The sequence below is a fragment of the Lepisma saccharinum genome, chromosome 1, assembly GCF_977018435.1.
Source record: "Lepisma saccharinum chromosome 1, izLepSacc3.1, whole genome shotgun sequence".
Taxonomy (NCBI): Eukaryota; Metazoa; Arthropoda; class Insecta; order Zygentoma; family Lepismatidae; genus Lepisma; species Lepisma saccharinum.
Window position 1 is genome coordinate 70264933 of NC_139229.1, and position 21755 is coordinate 70286687.

A 21755-nucleotide genomic window follows, 5' to 3' on the forward strand; every position below is an offset into this window, starting at 1 on the left:
CAAGGGTCCCGGGATCGAATCCCGCTCAGTCTTGGTTGTTTGTGAATGTCCATTCATCAATTTCATCATTTCATCATTTCATCACTCATCCCCAAATTAGCCAAGAGGCACAAAACGCGAAGTAAAATAAACTAAACCAATCAATCAATCAAAACATATTTGTGCATTGTAGCACAAATAGTTGCAGCATTGTAGTTTGTTTCCGGGAGGGGCTGGAATTATAAAAGTGGTTAGTACATACCTGCATTCCCAAGGGGAAAATGACACGAAAAAAATATTTAGTATAGTTACCAGCGATAAAAATGGGACACCTATTCCCTGAAATATATACTTCCCTGCAAGACGTTATGTGTATTGGTATTACCTAACTCTACGGCGATGGCGCAGTGGTAGGAAGCGAGTATTTCATGATCTAGGTGTCACATTTTTATTGCCGGTGACTACATTTGGAATTTGTCATAATATTAAAATTGCACTCGAAGACAAACACTAATTGATAGTCATTTTGGACGGGAGGGGGCGCACATACCACTTTGGTTTTTCCCGAGTTGTTTACTGCTTTCGTTTGAAAAGTTTTTGATTTTCTCAAAATTCCGGGGGGTTCGCCCCATCAGCTCCCCCCTGCAAACGCCAGTGATCAAAGATAGGACAGTTTTCTAATGCTGTCCCTTTTTCTTCGAGCCTGAGTAACTAACACATAAATATATTGATTTAGTTACTTTTCACTGTCGTTTTTTTCTTCACGGTTTTTCCATACTTTTTCTACCTTGTTTCAATTTCTGTGTTGCAGTTATTCCTTTTGCTGCATGCCACTAAGTAATACTTTATTATTAGTTAGACATCGCTGATTATTATTTGTATACTTTTGCTGTTTTATTACGTATATCCTTTGGCTAAGCGAGGTTATGAGGATGAAAAATTGATGAGAAGTAGGATTCGAACCTGGATATCATGAGTCGTTCACTCAACGCAGTCGGTCACTGAGATGGCTTATACTAGATTACAAGCAATATATATATATATATATATATATATATATATATATATTCATTCATTCATTCATTGTTTTCTGCCTAATTGGCAGGTTTTTCACTGCAATCTCCAGCTTTCCCTGTTCTCTGCCTTACGCTTCGTAATAGCATACGACCCAGTTAATTTAATATCATCCATAAGCTGATATCTCTTTCTTCCACGGACTTTTCTTCCTTCAACCATTCCCTCCAAGGCATCTCTTAGCAGGCAGTTTCTTCTTAGACAGTGTCCTAACCAGTTTCTTTTCCTCTTCTTGATGGTCTCCAGTATAGATCTTTTTTCACCAACTCTTTTCAGTACGGCTTCGTTTCTTACCTTGTCCGTCCATTTTACACGCTCCATTTTTCGCCATGTCCACATTTCAAAAGCTTCGAGTCGTTTCTCTTCATTTCTTCTCAACGTCCAGGTTTCTGCACCATATAGTGCTACACTCCACACAAAACATTTCACTAATCTCTTCCTTAGACCTATGTCCATGGGTCCACAAAAAACATTTTTTCTTCTATTGAAAGCTTCTTTTGCTATTGCGATTCTCATTTTCACTTCTTGGTTGCAGCTCATGTCACTGCTTATAGTGCATCCGAGGTACTTGAAGCTATCCACTTGCTGGATTCTTTCACTGTTTGCTCTCACATTAATATTCCTTGGTTTCCGTCCTATAACCATTGCCTTTGTCTTCTTTACATTAATCTTCATCCCATACTGCTCACAGCTGCTGTTTAACTCTTCTAACATACTATTTATGGTTATTTCATCCTCAGCGAATAATGCCATGTCATCAGCAAATCTTATGCAGTTTATTCTTCTTCCTCCTAATTTGACACCTCCTGTGCCCTGGAAACAAGTTTTCACTATATCTTCTAAATAAATATTAAACAAAGTAGGCGATAGGCAGCATCCTTGTCGTACTCCTCTTCCAATTTCACAGCCTTCTGTCATTTCGTCTCCTGTTCTCACTTTAACTCGTTGATTCATGTATAAGTTGCTTAGAAGTCTTCTCTCTTTCCAATCTACACCAATTTTCTTCAGAATTTCTAAAAGTTTAACCCAATTCACTCTATCAAAGGCTTTCTCCAGGTCTACAAATACTACAAACACCTCCTTTCCTTTCTCTAAATATCTTTCCCCAATGGTCCTCAGTAAACCAATTGCATCCCTTGTACCTCTTAACAATATTGTCAAAATCTCTATAAAAAATGGAATACTACAGATTTCCTAATTTTCTTTCGGTTATTTAATGTATTATTTTCCATCTCTTTGGTTAATTGCGACAATGAAGATGAATAATGAACTGATGAAGTGGGGGATGCCACAAATACAATGATACTTCAAGGACTTACCTTTGATTTGAACCTGAGACCTCTGACTTCACATACCACGTTTCGCTGACTGTACTGGGGCAGGCATGTTGATTCTCATAATTCCGAAGGTTCGAGTCGCGGTTTACGTATGGACATTCCCCTCTGTTTTTATATCATCTATTCATCTTCATCTTCGCGATGCACCTAAAGGGGTAGAAATTCGGCGTTACACAAGCAAAACAACAAAAGTATAAATTTCCGTAAACTTATAGATCTGCTCTTCTGTAAATATACGAGTAGCTATGTTGTGGTACGTGCATTACGATAATAATGGCAAGTTTGTCTTTTCTAATTGATCTGCCAGGGCGAGATTATACGAGCAACTGTACGTTCAATCGACAATTCGAGTTTCAATCCACGTCAGCACATAAAGTTTATAACACATGGATTTTTGGCCAACGGCCATTCGCCATCTTTATTAGTAAGTATTCTTTAATTATTTTGTTCTTTTTTGTTTGTTTGGGTGACCTAGCTACTTCGTTTAAACTAATTGGCGAAACTGCTTTTTATCACGTCACATAATTAATTGTTATTATAGTCAGAGGAGTAGAGAGGGGGACCAACATGATACAACTATGTTATGTAGACGCGTATGCAAATATTTACTGCCAGGTTTTTCCGAAAGGACTGCGAGAAGCATTTTGCATTCTTCTCGACAGCAGTGCTCGAAAGTGAGGTGAGATGCGGGATGCTAGCAAAGTTTTGCAAAGGATTCCCCCAGCCGTCTCGTTGAACCCCAAGGCTCGACCAAACATCCGCGCAGTTAATATCTTCCACTTCAAGCGCTGCTGAGCTCCACCCATAGTACTTGAAAGGCGATCTACACCCATGAAAAAATAATGAAATCTTATACAATTGCTACTCGTTTCTGCTTCTATTAACGGTTTGCGCTTCAGGGGGTTAAAAATCGAGAATTTTGACTCAATCAACTACAATTACTTTATGTTGGAAATGAATTAAACATACACACATTTCTTGCAGCCTAATTTAAACTCTAAGCCAATTTGAACTATGTACATGAAGACGTAAACTTTTTAATATGTATTTGCAATATGTACATAATTTTCTATGTGAAAATTCAAAACTAAAATCTATCAATGTTACATAATAAATAACAATAATAACTTCACTTTTAGAGATGTAAATGTGTAGGATGTAAGTAGATCACGCCCCAGTAATCCAAAACTAGTACCATCTAAGGATAAAGTTAGAAAAACCTCTATATGTTGAAATTTTTAAACTTGAATATAAAATTTCACTATGTTTTATAGCATTTGATTTCTTAAATCGCGTTATTTCCATATTTATAGAAAATGGCGCGAGCATTACTGAACTATGACGACTGGAATGTCATATTGGTTGATTGGTCTGGAGGATCGGGGTTACCGTACCTGGAAGCCGCTGTTAACACGAGAGTAGTTGCCCTGGAAGTTGCATACCTCATCAGGTTGTTTATGGTATGTACTATACCTGTCCAGATAGTAAATGCTCGGTGGCTGTGGCCAAATCTGGAACTAACGATGCTATGAGAAATTATTTGCAACATTTACAACACGTGAGATTTGTTACATTAATGTAGACGGGAGAGAATAAGTTGCCACAGAAGTCTAGTTATGAGTTGCAGACCTCAAGTCTATTTCAGCTTGTAAAAATAAAGTAGTGAGAAACAGCAGGTATGTTAACAAAGTTTACAAGATTGCTGACGACCCTCAAGACAAAATTTCAAGTTAGTTTGTTGGAATGATACAGTAGGAAAGTGATAATGACCTGGCGCAGTTGTCTGAAGATCGCAGGTTCGATTCTCTTTTAGAGCCGATTTTTTTTTATTAAGTAGAATTAATGTATTGTCGACGTTTATAAGAAGCAAAATAGGATAAATCTAATTCCTCGTCGATGTTTTCATGTAGTTTCTCCAATACTAAATTACTTCTTACAGAAGGCAATAGAGTGGTCAGAGAGATATTGGTGGACCACCCTGTGAAGTAAAATATGAGTTGATTGTTTTTTTTAAGAAAAATAGAAGAAGCCATGAAAACCAATATACCCAGTGGCGTAGCAACTTATCGCGAGGCCCTGTGAATCGATATAAAATCTTCAAGGAAACATCACTGCCCACTTCTTGCTACGCCACTGCATATGCCTCCTTTACAAATTCCTGGGCACCCCGCTGGATGACGTCATACTGCTGAGAAACCTTCTTCGCGTTCACTGTGTGAATTGTGTGATCAGACAGAGATCACGAGGCTTGCCAATCGTAGAACTGCGTATGCTCAGCTCGCAGTCTTCTTAGGTAGACTGTTGAATCAAACACGACATGGGCCATCCTATCTGTGACCAAATTCTAAATTTTCTCATTTACAATATGTAGAGTTAAACAAGAAAACATAATGTTTCGTAGTTTCGAGAAACACTAATTTAATTGTAATATAAAAAAATAATAAAAATACTCTCTATGAATAGCAGATATAATAGTGGAATATGGTTTTAACACATGTGTAGGAGAATATAAGCGATAAATCAAGAAGGAAGGTGGTCCGGTCGCTATGATACCTGCTCACCATACGCAGGGTCCCGGTTCGATCCTCCGCTATAGCACTGTTTTTTACAGGATAGAATGCCAACTAATGCAAGCCTGTAAACATTTTTTATTGCGTAGTTGATGACAAATCTATTAATTTTTTTTAATAGAAATTGCAAATAGTTTTGAAATTGCTCAATACAAATCTACTTTAATAAAGTTGATTGATTGATTGATTTAGTTTATTTTACTTCGCGTTTTGTGCCTCTTGGCTAATTTGCGAAGATGGGGATGAGTGATGAAATGATGAAATTGATGAATGGACATTCACAAACAACCAAGCCCGACCAGGATTCGAACCCGGGACCCTTGGCGTCGCAGCGCGATGTGCTAACCACTCGGCCACAGGGTCGGGCTTTAATAAAGTTGAAACCATAAAATGAGACATGAATAAAATAAATGTAATAATAAAAAAAATGTAAATAGCGTGTTATTTAATTGTAGTGTTTGCATAGAATTGATGTAATTTTATTATTGGCTTGTGCATCACAGGTTTACTAATGTAGCTATGCTATTAATATTACATCTTGCCTCAAAATCCATAAACAGACGCAAAGATTAATGTTGGAATTGTTAGTAGCCTCTTGGCAAGCTGTCATTTCATAAAGTGATGACTCTTGCAGTATTCTATTTATATTTCTTCAGTTTCTATTAAAATAATAAATTATTTATGTTGTTTTATACCTTGAAAACTTATGTAGTTTTAGGCGTTGTATACATGCAGTGAGCGAAGAAGATATCGACTTTGTATCACGGCACTCATCATTTCTTATCTACATACAAACATTTCTTAAAAATGTAAAGAACGTCACCACCTCCCCCTCTCTCCGACAACCACAACCCTTGCTTACAAAATTACTCGTCTCTCCACTGCACGGAGGTTTCGCTTGTGGAACCACGTGATTGAACCAAGTTGTGACGTCATATAGTCATATCGTGGAGGCTACATGTTGAGGCAGAGACCACACTTCCCTACATTTTCCTTTAATACCTAAGCCCCGCGACAGGTTAAGTTTGCAGCAGATTGTATGTATTAAACCACGGGAGAATGGTGCTCAGCATCTCCCATGCAAGTCTTGCCTCAACTGCCGAGCTGTTCATATCACAGACAGTGAGAAAATCGGTAGTATTGCAGCAGGACTGCATTCTGTGTGCACGTTTGGGTCTATTATATGCGAAAAGTTGCTGCAAACTTATCCTGTCGCGGGGTAAACTTACATTTATTGTCCAATAACATATAAAGTCGTACAATATTTTTTTACAGAAGCTTAAGTGGGCAAATAAAACCCTTCGTGAACGTGACATTGTGGTCAAGTTGATATGATAACTTCCAAACATACGGATGGCCCTTGGTTCGCCTTTCATCAAAAACAGAACTTTTTTTACAGTGCAGTGCCAACTAGTGTATACCTAGGATGGAATTAATTACACATACCGACACGACTGTTATTTCTAATAAAAATGTAATAGTTTTGAGAGTAACTGCTTGATATTAAACTCCTTACAAAATGTGGAAAGGCATGTAAACGAGACATACAGTTCTTGCTTTACTTATCATGCAAGATCAATAAATGGTGGAACGTTAATGTGGAAATTCTTAGCAACCGCGTCAAAAATTCGATCTGTTATTGAAAAACATATATTGGTTGAGTTATGAATAGAATCTACACTGTATAGATTTCAATTTCTAAAACGAAAAATATAGTAGCTAAGAACATATTAAGTCCGCCTTGATTCAGTCTCTGGGTTCTCGGCCTGTGTATAGAACCGGTGGTAACCCACCATCGCACAGTGTGGTATTTTCGTAATCTAGCTGGACAAAAGTCAATTTTAGCATTTGGCTACATGGGTTAAATACTTGTTAATTTGCAAAGGAGTTGAACCATATTACATGAAACTAGGCCCTGTATTCCAAGAAATCACACTGAACAATAGAAAAAAGGGCCTCACTAGCCGACCACCTGACTTCCGCCTACCAAGTGCTGCAAGCGATCGCGTCATTCGTCTCAATTTGCTCGATGAATACGGTCTGCTTCTGTGTGCTAGTGGTGATTGTGTGGTGTTTTTTACTTTCTTTCGTGTTTCAACGCAAGGTTACATTTGTTGGTGTATTATTATATGTTTTAGTTTAAGCATGAGCACCATCACAAAAAGTCACGTTTATTTCTGTATGAGAAAACGTATAAGTCAGTTTGGACTGGAGTTTTAGTACATTATATCGCATTATACAGATCTGTTATTCTAGTTTTCTGAAAGAGTTACTTGTTACCTACACAAATGATGTTAATTTTTTTGCGAATGTTTGCACACTCGTACACTTTTTTTAAAATTACAGAATGACTACGCAAATTTCACGGCGGAATGTTTTCGACGTGTGGTATACCAACGCCAAAGAATCAAGAACGGATGGTTTGTTAGTTTATATAATGGAAGAATGTGGTGCCTCGTCCATTTCAGAAGACATTATAAAACGTTTAAAAGTAACAATCAGAAGTGTTAGCCAAAAAATAGAACAAAAGTGGTTGAAGTCCGGAAGACATGGAGAACGCTTTTTAAAAACTAATTCTTTGTGGTTAGAACAATATATACAGGGTGTCGCAAAACTCTTTCAACAACGCTTGGGTGCTGGTAGATATCATAAAAACAAGTAACTTTTCCCTATAAAGTTTACCTCGAAAGCGCTTAGTTTCTGCGCTATAAGCGCTTAAAATCTATCCTGTACGTATGCAACCCAACACAGCAAACGCTTGGTCTGACATAATTACCAGGGGCGCGTGGCAGGGTTGCCACTAGCGTTCCTCGTTAAGAGAGACGACTTGAAAACAACAACCTGGGAGTCTTGCCTGAGCAAAATCCAAAACTAATGATACTTGCGATGTTGTAAGAAGCATTGACAGTATTTATAAACTGACCAAGACAAATAATGGGCAGACTGAATTTCAAGATTACGTACTCATTCTAAAATATTTCCATAATTGATCGATTGATTTGGTTTATTTTAATTTGCTTTTCTGCCACCTTTGGTTAATCGCGAAGATGTGGATGGTAGCTATGATGAAATAACAAATGACACCATTGTCTAGGCCAGGATTTAAACCCGAGACACCTGGCGCCTTAGCGATCTCTGCTAACATCATCACCACGGAGTGTTTCGTGTATCATGCAATATCAACAATTGCAAGGGACACGTAAGATAGGGGAAATCCACGAACGAACAAATGTAAACATGATGTGTTTGCTGCCTCGTTTCGAACTCGCAGACTGTAATGTTATTACAATTTATTTGAATATTATTCCTATCTGTGCCACCGTTATTGCTAATCGTGTTCATCTCATTAGGCATCCCCGATGGCGCAGTGGTAGCGTCGTCGACTTGTAATCAAGGAGTCCCCGGTTCGATACCCTTTGGAGGCACATAGTGGTTCGGATCCCACTTTAAACTGTAGCTCCAGTTCCAATTAGCCTTACTGTGCATAAAATGGACGTAAAACACCCAATCAATCAATCATAAGGAAATAATTGCAAGGCTCTTTTAATTTAATGATTCATTGATTGATTGATTTGCTTTATTTTACTTCACTTTTTGTGCCACTTTTGGTTAATTTGCGAAGATGGGGATGAGTGATGATATGATGAAATTGATGAATGGACACTCACAAACATTCATACCCAAGCCGGGATTCGAATCCAAGACTCCTGGCATCGTAGCGCGATGTTCTAACCACTCCACCACCGACGCCGACTTTCAATTTAATGAAAAACTTCGTTTAGACATGAACAAAATTCACACATTAAAACGAGTTCTTATTAAGAACCAAAGCCAAGAAATGTATACTTATGTCAAGCGCTGAACTGTAAAGGGCACGCGTATTGCACATTTGCGCATTATTTACACTTGTTCGTTAGTAGATTTCTCGTATCTTACGTGTCCCTTGCAATTGTTGATATTGCATGATACACGAAACACTCCGTAGTGATGTTGTTAGCAAAGATCGCCAAGGCGCCAGGTGTCTCGAGTTTAAATCCTGGCCTAGACAATGGTGTCATTTGTTATTTCATCATAGCTACCATCCTCATCTTCGCGATTAGCCAAAGATGGCAGAAAAGCAAATTAAAATAAACTAAATCAATCGATCAATTATGGAGATATTTTAGAATGAGTACGTAATCTTGAAATTCAGTCTGCCCATTATTTGTCTTGGTCAGTTTATAAATACTGTCAATGCTTCTTACAACATCGCAAGTATCATTAGTTTTGGATTTTGCTCAGGCAAGACTCCCAGGTTGTTGTTTTCAAGTCGTCTCTCTTAACGAGGAACGCTAGTGGCAACCCTGCCACGCGCACCTGGTAGTTATGTCAGAGCAAGCGTTTGCTGTGTTGGGTTGCATACGTACAGGATAGATTTTAAGCGCTTATAGCGCAGAAACTAAGCGCTTTCGAGGTAAACTTTATAGGGAAAAGTTACTTGTTTTTATGATATCTACCAGCACCCAAGCGTTGTTGAAAGAGTTTTGCGACACCCTGTATATCACTTCCTGATATTATTACTGAAAGTGTCGAAAGTGTTTCACTACCTGGACCAAGTAGAAGGGTCGGAAGACCGCAAAAAGTCTTAGAGAGTGCTAGTGATAAAACAGAAGAAAGGCGAATTCACCACATCCTCGAATCATCGAATCAGGAAGAGACATATATCATTAGCAGCCGAATTACAGCTTCGGAAGGAAGGCAAAAGTAATTCAGCAGCAATTGTAAAAGAGCTTTGTCAATTTTCGCCTAGAAGAGGGACAAAGATAAAGATAGTGCGGAAGTGTTTGGTAAGCCCAAAACAAAGTGGACTGTCGGAAGACCAAGCCCTGGTTGATGCGAATCTCTCGACACATCAATGTAACGCAATACGCCATACAACTAACCAATTAAAGTAAAATATTTATCCTAGTTATAAGAAAGTCCAAGCGGCAAAACAGTTGTGCTATCCTAGTGACATTACTGTAACAGAAACGTTCGCAGAAATAAAACTGCAATCTCTTCTGGATTACACTATTACGCGATTGTGCGAAGTACAACAAGATGTCTTGAATTGTATTACAGACTCGAAGACTTTAGAACTAATTGTGAAGTGGGGTTGCGATGGGGCCGAACAAAATAGATATAACCAAAAATTTTCTGATAAAAATTCCACTGACGAAAGTTTGTTTAGCCTATCAATGGTGACTATTCAATTGTATTCAGTGAATAGCCAAAACCTCAAACACGTCATATGGCAAGACCCTTCCCCATCTTCTATTAGATATTGTCGTCCCATCAAGTTTGTGTTTGCCAAGGAAACAGTGGATGTAATTAACGCCAATTTTCGTCATATATTTTATTATTAGTGTGAGATATTTTCTTGAAATATATGTCTCAACCCTTGGCAGTGTTTTTGTATTTCACCTACAACACTTTACAGCATATATAACTTACATATTTGAAGGCTAAATAATTTTGTCCAGCTAGATTACGAAAATACCACACTGCATCGGGAGGAAATTGGGACCTTCGAGTGAGTAGCGTAATCCGGTCTCGGAAATCTCCTATAACGGCTGAGGGTTCGACGTGCTGACCCCATGTCATCCCATTACCGGTTGAAGATCTCCACACCTCTATGTAGGATTGTGGGAGGGAGACTGGCAGTCGGGAGATAGGCCAAGGCCCTTCGAGGGCTGTCGTGCCATGGGTTATTATTATTATAAAGGAATAGCGAAAATAATGTTCTGAAGACTACCATTAGCACATCGTTTTTTGGCCCATCAATATCGTCTCGATTTAAATTTGTATTCATTTGTCGTGTATAAACGTCTGACTCATCCGTATTGTAGGATTCCACAAAAATGTACCTTTAGATACTGATTAATTTACAAATACGTATTTGTAGGTGGCAATGCAAACTTGTGTCAACAAACTTGAAATCATCTTTAGTTTAAAATATAGATCCAGTGGCGACGATTATGGGGGCGAGGGGCAGTTGCTCTCTACTTTTCGCCACTTTTGTCCCCGTACTATAACCCTATAGTGCTACAGTCCAATATTGGGCCCTGACTTACCTACCGACTGCTGGCCTCCCTCCCACGCGGGCCACCAGGGGGGCGTGGAGATCTGTAGCCAGACTAGGGTGACGGGTGGTCGGCCCGACCAACCCCCAGCCGTTGTAGGACTTCGCGACCGGATTACGCTCACTCACTCGGAGCTCCCCAATTTCCTCACGATGGTGGGTTGCCACCGGCCCTATACACAGGCCGAAAATTCCCGGAGACTGAACCCGGAATCGAACCCATGCCGTCCCGCAACCGCCGTCGAAAGCAAGGTGCCTTTGACCGCACGGGCACGGAGGAGGACTGTCCCCGTACTATGCTAAACCTTATCTACAAAGGGAAATAAACTGCCTTTGTCCCCCCTCAGTTTTGGCACCTTGCTTTCCCCCCACGGTTTTGGAACCCAATAGCCGCCACTGTATAGAGCTATGTAATTTATAGTCACAGTGAAAGTAGGTATGATATGACAGCTGTATGCTTTGTCCGCAAGTGTAAATTTGTTAATAAGGAAAAATATACGGTGCTTTTCGAAATTAGCAGGTGAAATCATGGATTAAAAATGCATGTGGTATGAACTTTCCGCGTCCCATGTATTCGAGAATCTGTGGTTACAGATTTAAAAATAAAATATCTGTCTAAATGCGGATTCGAACACACACATGTTGGTGCCTCATTGACAACTAAAAAAGGAAAAAAGAAATATGTAACCGCGCTCGAACACGTATCCTTCAGAACGTGAAGCCGTAACATTAACCACTTTTTTCCACTAAAAGGAAATAACCCCTACACGAAGGTAGGGGGTATTTTCCAATTCTTACAGTTTATAAGTTTCTTATCATCTGGACGAACACAAATACCCATGCCTTACCCGGGACTCGAACCCGGAACACCTGGCGTTGTAGCGCGCTCTGCTAACCACTCCGTCACGGAGGTCGACTACTACTCATCTACTGGTAGGTATTTATTTACTTATCTTGTAAGTTTTGGATTGTTTTACCACTGGCGACGCGTATTTCTTCTCGCTTATTTTCTTTCAGATGTAGACCCCTATATTTTGTAACCTTCTGCCACTCATGGAGATCTTTATGGAATACATAATTGGGACGCAACTCCCAGAATAGAGAATATCTTACTTTCAAAGAACTTGTTGATGGGACTGGTGTGTTCAGTCACACATTTGACCTTAATTTTTTTCATATTTGCAGTTTTGCTTGCAACGCCACCATCAACCAAGCATTTTTTTCTTGACGTACGTTGCAATCATCTTACCGTTAACTTTACAACTACTCTATAAATTTATATCCTCTAAATTCTGTGTGAAAACAACATATCAGAGAAGCAATGTGAATAAAAGTACTTTCATCATAATTATTTTTTTATTTTATTTTATTTCATTTCATGATTATGTTCATGTATGATTTATGTTACATTATATAGTCTAACCACACATGGCTACCATTTGTAGATGCTCAGAACGACAAATTTCGACTTTCTGCGCAGATCATTGTAACATATCTCTTAAGCATTAACAGATAATTCTAACTATGCGTATTGCGCAAGGCTAGCCTTTGTAGTTTCTAAAAACAACTAATTTCGAGTTTCTGCGCATGCCACTACGGGTACACGGATTTTGATGTTAACATTTACCTTTACTACAGGTGATTGTATTCTTTGCCGTCAGGCGTATTGTGATTCTTGAAGATGAATACATTGAAAATATTTTACTTGTATGAAGACACTAATTTCTTCCATAGGTCAAACACAACGTTAAACCTGAACATATTCACTTGATTGGCCACAGTTTGGGAGCTCATTTATCAGGATATGTTGGTGCTAGAATAAAAGGACTGGGCAGAATCACAGGTAACTTCTCTGATGAGATAATTAAACCTGAACCTAAGTATATTTCGGTTATTTATTTAATCTTTCAAATCTTGGTAAATATGTGGGCGAGAAGGCTGGAGTGTGGTACTGTTCACATCACCTAAACTGTAGTCCAATACAGGCATTTTGTTTTATATTTGATTTAGTTTACGTCGATTTTTTTCTCACACATGGTCAAGACACAAAACACACAAAACACACACCCAACATAGAGTTATTCTGGTTGTGGATCCACATTTTTGTATGACTTCTCTTGAAAGCCCGTGTTTATTTTTGGTAGAATGTGTGCGAGATATTGTTGGTATTTTCAATTAACTTTAATAGAAAGAATTTATAGACTTAAGAATTACTAACATTAAGTTGTTTTTTTCTGTCAGGTTTGGATCCTGCGGAACCGTTATTTCAGTGGATGCCAACTGTTGTTCGTCTGGATCCAACGGATGCTAAATTCGTAGACGTCATCCACACCAACGCTGAATCCATGCTCAAATTAGGTGAGTTCTCGCTCTCCCCTACAGGGCACGGTTTGCACAAGTCTTCAGGCACATAAAAATGGTTGAAGCATATTTGTTAAAATGTGAATGAAGTATGCAATTCAAAACGAAAATTAGAGAACGGGAACTTATTTTCTTTGATATTGTAGTGCGCTAGGCAAGATGGGAAGAAGTCGAGGCTCCAACATGAGTTGAAATACAAGGGGAACATATTGTAAGGTTTGGAGACGACATATAAAAGGTTGTTGAACGAGGAAGGAAGGATAGAGTTAGATATAGGCAATGCCGGTAAACTTCCCCTATCCTACCGAACGCCAAATATGCAATATTTAAAAGTGCCTATATTAAATGGCTGTGGGGAATTCTCGATCATTTATTGTATAAGCCGACCTCCATGGAGGGGTGGTTAACCCGGCCCGCTACGACGCCAAGGTTCTCGGATTCGAATCCCGGCCTGGACATGGGTGTTCTTTGTAAGTGTTCGCTCATCGGTATCATCACTCATTCTCATCGAAGATATCCCCCTCCACCCTCATACTTTCGGGGGTATGCGCTTATGTCCTGGTGCATCTTAATAAAAACTAGAACGCCCTATCCACGGAATTGTGGTTTCCTCGTTATTCTATTCCAAAGAATATGTTTTCAATTATTGTACACTAGAATAAAGAAGGCAAATACATCAATTAACTTCCCTTTCTAAACTTGTAAACGAAAAATAGATTCTCCATCTGTTCTCTCACATTTGAACTATTACGTTCGAAACCCAAACGGGTTACCTTTTTATAAAATCTCACATGGCAGCAATGGTACCCCTGAGGAGGATGTGCAAGTTCTTCAACTCAGTCTTTAGTAGTTATCCTAGTATTTATCTATTAAGATTTGAAAGTCACTGTGTAACGAGTGCACTCACGGTCCCCGAAATGACGTGTCAATCATACCCCGGCACGGGGCCAAACGTCGTTATGTGTACGGGAAACCGGTCGTGACTCACGGTCCAGTTATCAAGTTCGGTACTGAGACGGTCGTTTATTGTCATACTATTGCGAGGCGGAGATTAATACCTTGAAAAGTTACACTGTTTTGTTTACCTTTGATATGTAGATTCGAACAGTCATAAAAACACTAATAGCATAATATCTGGTACCTGAAAAACGTCAAATAACAACACTGACGAACGGTAAAAAAGTGAATATATATTGTAACAACAAAAAAATATTGCAATCAACAACTGTTTACAAAGCCTCCTCACTCTCACAACATTCACTCTATCTCTCTTTCACACACATGAGGTATTTTTACATGTGAAGTATGGATACAAATCATGGATCTCATTAACATATCATTCCTTTTAATTTTAAACCTTAATGTGAATTTAGGGCATTTGTCTGCCGGCTCCTGTGCTCTTTTAAATTAACTTAAGTGCCAGCCCTCGGAAAGCGGTTAACTAAGACAATTGGGTCGGCGTGGTTAAATCTTTCGTTCGAATGAACGTATGCGTTGACTCGTAAGAACGACATTATACAAGTTTCTCGGACGGGGGTATTACACATAAGCCTCTCTCGTCCAATGAGAACAACTACACAATTACATAGGGATGCAAAAACTTAATTGGCTCCAGCTGCCGGAATACACTAATCAATCGTCGGCGCGAGCAAAAATTACCTTAAAAACCACTATGCAACAAATAATACTATTTCACGCACACGACCTTGCAATAAAAACAACTACGCTTTCCACAATTAAAAAGGACTCATCAGTCAACTATTGACAAATTAAATGGCGCGACGGGGGCGGTCGGTTACACAAAAAAAATGGAGCACACTTTGACCATTTATACTAAATATTAAAGAAATGAAATGGAGCTTCTAACGCTGAATGCAGACAATTAAATTAGAACATCTGAACATGAAATTACCCTTTTTTATAACAATACCAAAACAATTTTTAGACGCGGAAGTTAGGTTTGGGTTTTCCTGAGTAACTTTGCAAATAAGTGAGACTTCGGCGTTAACTGTACGGTGTTGATACTGACGACGCACGTTTACATGTACATGAGACCCTCTGAAGTATACTGTACCAGACTCTGCTACATGGCGTGGTCATTCATCTCTCCTGGACGCGGGACTTGCACACGGTTCCTTTGTGGCGAAATTGTCCTCCAAGGTCGATCGCGACGAAGAATAATTGCGACGATCTGTTGCACTTGCACCTCCTCAGAACTTCGGGCGTTCATCTCGTCACTAGCGTCGGGTGTACGTGGTCACGCGCCGGTCAGGAATCTCTCTGGTGGCGGGCTTCGATTCGGCGTCGTTCTGGAAGCGTCGTTCTGGAGTCGTCCTTCAATCTCTCTCTCTCCGGTGACGGGCTTCGATCGGCGTCGTTCTGAAAACGTCCTTCGGGCTTTGGGCAGTGTTGGCTTTGGTGTCGTCTTTGGCGTTGGCTGACTGGCTTCGGCGTCGTTGCAGGCGTCAGGGAAGCGACGCCCTCCTTCTCTATCTTCTTTAGCCCTCCATCCTTATGTAGTCCACGCTTGGCAAAAACAAATCACCGCGTAATCTTCACCAAAATAAGGCGCACACTGGTAACTCCCTATCCGCAAGTCGCTCACAGTACGTAAGGAAACGAAGTTCACGGACACAAAACAATAATCACGCGAGAGTGTAGCGCGGAGCTGCTCTCTCTATGAAATCCGGGTGAAAACTGTGTCTGGAATCATAGTACTGCCTATATATAAGAGATTCGAATTCTTCCGTTGAACAGGACGCTCTAGTGGCTTGGCTTCGCTTTCTCAGGGGATGGAAATGACCTCTGTCCATTGTCTTGAAAGGCGCGGTCAGCGACGCGTCCTGGATCCTTGCCGAGTTGTGCTCCAGCTGGTTTTCCTGGTCATCCGTGAACATGGGTTCGAACGCCTGCTGTGACTCGAGCCCGGTAGCGGCGAAAATAATCTTCCCTTATCTCCGCGTTGGTGCAAATATGTCACGTTCTAGGCGGCGGCTGTCACTCAAGAAAAACCCCATCTCTCAACTCCCGACGTCTGGCTCGGATACAAGTTTATTCACAAAAATAAAATCAAACCTCACTCTTTCTTGTTTGTGCATAAAATGAATCAATAAACAAAAAATAATTTATACCGAACTGCGTTTCACATGTCACTAGATACCGTGACAACTGTATTCTCTGAACATTTTATACAATCAAGACACAATGAAGATTGCTATGCTAGGTGATAAGTATATTATTACCTTATTTGTTACAAAATATAGTTTCAACTTCTCTGTGTCTTTTTTTATGTGCAAAGCAATCTCAATATTTTTATTCCACTACCGATATACTACTTACCAGGCCCGCACCCAGGATTTCTTGAAAAGGGGGGGGGGGCAAATCCTATATACGGAACAAAGGTTTTTTATTTGCTTTATTTTACTTAGTTTTTATGCAGGGAGCGAAATCATTGAAGACTCGGGTGGGGGGGAGGAATATCTTAATTTACACCCCCCACACACACTCTCACACACATACATACATACATACGTATATATACACATATAGAAGTCAATTATTAAATATATAAATAAAGCTATGTAAAGGAATTCATTTGTTACCTTTATGTTTCCAATATTTATGAAGTAGCTAACTAATTCCTTTACCAACTGGTTAAAATGTCAAATTGCAAAATGGTTGAAATGGTTTTATTATGTTTAAGTTTTTGTTTAATTTTTGCTTTTCATTAATATGTAAATTATATTTCATACTTACACGAGGTTTGTATAAAGTTACTTAACATTTACCATTTACACAAGCTATATTTCAATAAGGTGAAGCATTGTGAATTGTAGGGTACATTTGGTAGGGACATGAATAAGTACGTTTGAACATAGTATCCTTGTAAAACTAACACTAACACTAACAACTACAGAAAAATTCAAACAAAATCAGTAAATTTCAACATGATGACCTTGTAACTCTACACATGTGTCCCAGCGCTGATGTGTAGCTCAAAACACTCGTTCAAACATTGCTGGCATTATCTCTGATGCAGCCGCGTAGGTGCGTTGTTTTTACTGTTCCAAACTGGTTATTTTGATCTGATGCACGCGAAACTTAATGAAGCCCCACACAAAAAAGATTATAGAAACAAACAAAATAAACTACGGGCGTATGAAGCTATGTGTAGGAGATGAGACTTGATGTATTTGGCGTAGAAGTACAATTAAAAGTAATTTACGTTCTACACAACCAAGAACGATCGAAAATAGAAAAATCAATGAAATTGGTTTTCTTTCCAGACATGTCCTCGTGCATTATTGTATTCATTTCTCGTGAAAAAAAAGTGTGTAAATCGCCAACGACGTCGATGGTTCATTCTGTCAAAAGAGCACCAAACAGCTGCAGCCACTATCCCACTTTGCTGGAGTCGAGTGGAAAGTGTGTAAACAGCTACTTGCCATAGAAGGGTCGAGTCGAGCAGATAGGCCAGTAACTCGTTCCAGTAACTCTCCCGCTCACTCGATCAATGTAAACCAGCCATAACAGCTTCTTGAATGCTATCGATGTTTTCCTGTGAAACAGATGGCCTCCAAAATCGCTCTTCATCATGCACGATGAATTCTCTTGAATTTGTTGACAGTGTTCTTGATTGCTTCTCTTGTTGGTGGCGGTTTTCTGAACTTCCGGGTGAAATCTTCTTGCACCTGTTCATACGTCCTTCCACTCAACCGACCACATACAATGATAATTCTCTCTTCTATAGAGTACATTTTATCAGATCACCTGGAAAAAAGAAAAGATTTGTCATTAGATCATTGAAATGCTAAGTGACTTTATAGACACCCTGTATTTGCCTGGCATTCTTGTTTTACTTTTATTGTGCATATATTGTTATTGCTATAGATGTGTCCATGGTCTCTCGAGAGAGCCAGGGGAGAGAAAGCATGCAATACTCAGAAACCCCCACAGAGACAGAGATTATATGCTTCGTTCTTTGTATGTGTTTTTATTTTTTTCGTTAGTGAAAAAAAAATTATTTGAAAAAAAAATGGTCCTATATTTGAATTCAAAACTAATTGTTTATCTTTGTTCTTATAACAAAAGGAACACAGCGTAGTATCGCGCACTGCTAATCACTCTGCTATGGATGACGGCGTAAAACAGAGATGATCTTAAATGCTGTTGGAATTGAATGTCTAAGTCCACTTTATGCACAGGTAGGCTAATTGGGACTGGACCTACAGTTTAAAGTGGTATCCGAATCACTATGTGCCTCCACCAGGTACCGAACTATGAACTCCTTGATTACAAGGTGACGACGTTGCCACTATGCCATTGGGGAGGTGACCGCAAAAGTTATGGTAGTAAGTTCGAAGTACAATCATAGACTAGCAATATTATTGATCAACGTGACAAAAAAATTCAACTCACCGACAATCAGCAGTACATTCGCTTAAGGACAAAGGCTGTCGCACAGCGTACACCTTGGTGTTATTGTTTACATTCAATACTATGTACATATACAGTGCGTCCATTTCGATCTTCAGCCGAGAGATCGGGAGAAGCGTGGCGGGCGGCGCTGACGGAGATGCCGACATTTGCGGCCTGTAATACCCGCTTATTTTTATGGACATATGCAGAAATTTATATAAATATTGCAAAACAAGCACTAACCTGTGTTATAATTTATCATCTGTAATTCATCCAAGTTCTGCCCTTATATACACAAATAAATACGCTTTAGAAACGATGTTAAGAGCCACAGATAATAAAACATTTTAATCATAATTTTGACCAGTAACGTCCTGCTTAAGTTTATATCCTTGAAAGAGTTTTGTGGCGATGGGAATCGTTTGGAGGTTTCGAATGTTCAACACTGTATCAAGATTACGCTGCAGACGAAACCGTTAAAAGTCAATGGTTTTCGTGAGCTTCCTTGCAATCCGAAATCTCCGAGCTCGAGTTTTTTTGTTCCTTCGCGACTAGATGAAGACAGAGCTGTGCATACAGTGGCGAGCAATGTAAGCCAAGAGCGTGTTAATTTCGTACTGTGCGCAAGAGTGTTATTCTTGGTTACTTGCAGTTACTTGTTTGTGTTATTGCAGTGTGTATGTGTGTTGTGTCAGTTAGACGATTGGAATGCCAGCCGCAAGGTTCACGTCAGAACAAAGAATTTTTATGAATGACACGTGAAAACAGACTCGTGTCGAGAAGTGTGTAGGCAATTTGTACAGAAATTCCCAGGCGTTTCAACTCCACATAGAGATACGGTTAGACATCTTGTCCTTAAATTACGAGAAACTGGATCGTTAAATTTTAAAACACCTAAGCAAAAACGACGGATTCTAACTGAAGCAAAACTCGATGATATTGGTACAGCGTTAGAACGTTCTCCAAACAAACCTCTACGTCGTGTTTCACAGGAGATGGGCGTGTCAAAATCATCAGCACATACAGCTACTAAGCTAACTAAGCTACTAAAATTAAAACTGTAATCTTATAACACAGGTTAGTGCTCGTTTTGCAATATTTATATAAATGTCTGCATATGGCCATAAAAATAAGCGGGCATTACAGAGCGCAAATGTCGGCATCTCCGTCAGCGCCGCCCGCCACGCTTCTCCCGATCTCTCGGCTGAAGATCGAAATGGACGCACGGTATAAGAAATATTAAAATAGTACTGTATTCCGCAAATGAACGATATTTTCAAATGTTATTTTACCAGTACCTCTGAATGGCCATGGCAATTCTATGTTTAGAATATAATAATATATTTATAAATTAAATTATATGTTATTAGCAATAATTCTTAGAATGAAGAACATGTTTGAATGTGAGTTAACCAAAAAATAAATAAATAACTAGGATATTTTTGCATCGAGACTGCAATTCGAAAGACTTCGGGACAGGGATTAAAAAGAGGGGATTGTCCCTGCTAAATCTGGTAGCCTTGCATCAATGGTTATAAATCTAAAATTATCAAATATTGCAGACTCCAGGCTTCTGGAGATGGCCTCTCTCCACATACAACCCATTCATTTATGCAAGGACAAAATCGAAATTCTCATAAAATTTGAAAAGTTGTCAATGTTTTTTGCTAGTTTTTATAGGTCCCATTTCATGGCTCGAGGGGGGGGGTATTGGCCCTCTTGGCCCCCCCTTGGGTACGGGCCTGCTACTGACTATTCAGATGTTTAGATGTTTACCTCTGCAACATTTAGATTCAAATATAGCTTTAAATTGTGTTAATTGAAGAAGGGATGAAATCAGTCACATTTATGAGTACTATGTAGTTTGAGATTTTTCACTTTATTTTATATTGTTTATGTATTAATTTCTTGTTTGTACAATCATTTTGTGAACGCTGTAATTGGCATGTACCTGTTGTGTTCGAAATAAATAAGTAAGGAGCACTGTGGATGTTCGATTAACCGGTACAGCCATGGTTTACAAGTTCTCTGGACTTTCCCACCTTCAATTCGAACATTGATGTTCAGAAAACACGTGGAAGTATATGTTTGGGAACCAGAGAGTCTTGTATTTATTTAAGTGGACGACTCAAGACTGAACACACCCTGCCGAGCGCGTTGAGTGAGATCTCACTTTCGATTTTAATACCAGGACAGAGGTTGTTCTTTCACTTGCTTCGTCTAATCACCACTCACACATGAAGTGAAGTTGACATTTTCTCAACAGGCTATGGAATGGAGCAACTTGCAGGACACGTGGATTTCTATCCCAACGGAGGCCTGCAACAACCAGGATGTAAGCTAGGAGACGTGCCTGGTCTTGTGGCGAAGAAGGGAATGGGTGAAACGAGGAAAGGGTTAGTTTCCTGCAGCCATTCTAGAGCAGTGGAACTTTTCACAGAATCCATTTATTCTAAATGCGCCTTCGTAGGATACCAGTGCACCAGTTATCAATCTTTTCTACAGGTAACAGATATCTTTGGCTTAAGCTTTTTCTACAAATCAACCTCATTTCCGAATCAAACACAGCTAAATTTACTACTGGAATGCCATTGTTGGTACTCGACTGGCTACCAGAATGGCAACTTGAAAAGTGTTCTAATTGACACTTGCTTCTCTGCTGGGTGCTGTGGTAATAACCAGAGCGAACGTTTGGTCATGTGAAGACAATCTGAGTTTGGCAAAGAAAACTGTTTTGTCTCTGGTTTTTGAGTTTTGGTTGTGCGATTTTTTTTGTTTGTTGCTCGATACAAAAAATAGCAGAAATAAAGTGCATTCCGGTTTATTAATATTTAGGAGTTTATCCGTAGCAATGAGATTTTTACACCACAGACCCGATAATGAAAAATCTTCATTATTTGCAGTGTATTAAATGTT

At 39.3% G+C, this 21755-nt stretch overlaps 1 protein-coding gene across 3 annotated transcripts in view; it reads left to right on the top strand.

Annotated features, from left to right (window-relative positions):
* LOC145978455 (pancreatic lipase-related protein 2-like) overlaps positions 1 to 21755 on the top strand; it is a 38564-nt gene that overhangs the window by 3747 nt on the left and 13062 nt on the right. The window contains exons 4-8 of one of the 3 annotated variants that reach the window (XM_083111117.1): positions 2698 to 2814; positions 3704 to 3850; positions 12795 to 12903; positions 13302 to 13418; positions 21106 to 21344. In XM_083111117.1, coding sequence (XP_082967243.1) covers positions 2698 to 2814; positions 3704 to 3850; positions 12795 to 12903; positions 13302 to 13418; positions 21106 to 21344 — 729 coding nt within the window. The remainder of the gene's footprint in view (positions 1 to 2697; positions 2815 to 3703; positions 3851 to 12794; positions 12904 to 13301; positions 13419 to 21105; positions 21345 to 21755) is intronic. The other 2 variants (XM_083111202.1, XM_083111288.1) reach the window with 2 other exon arrangements.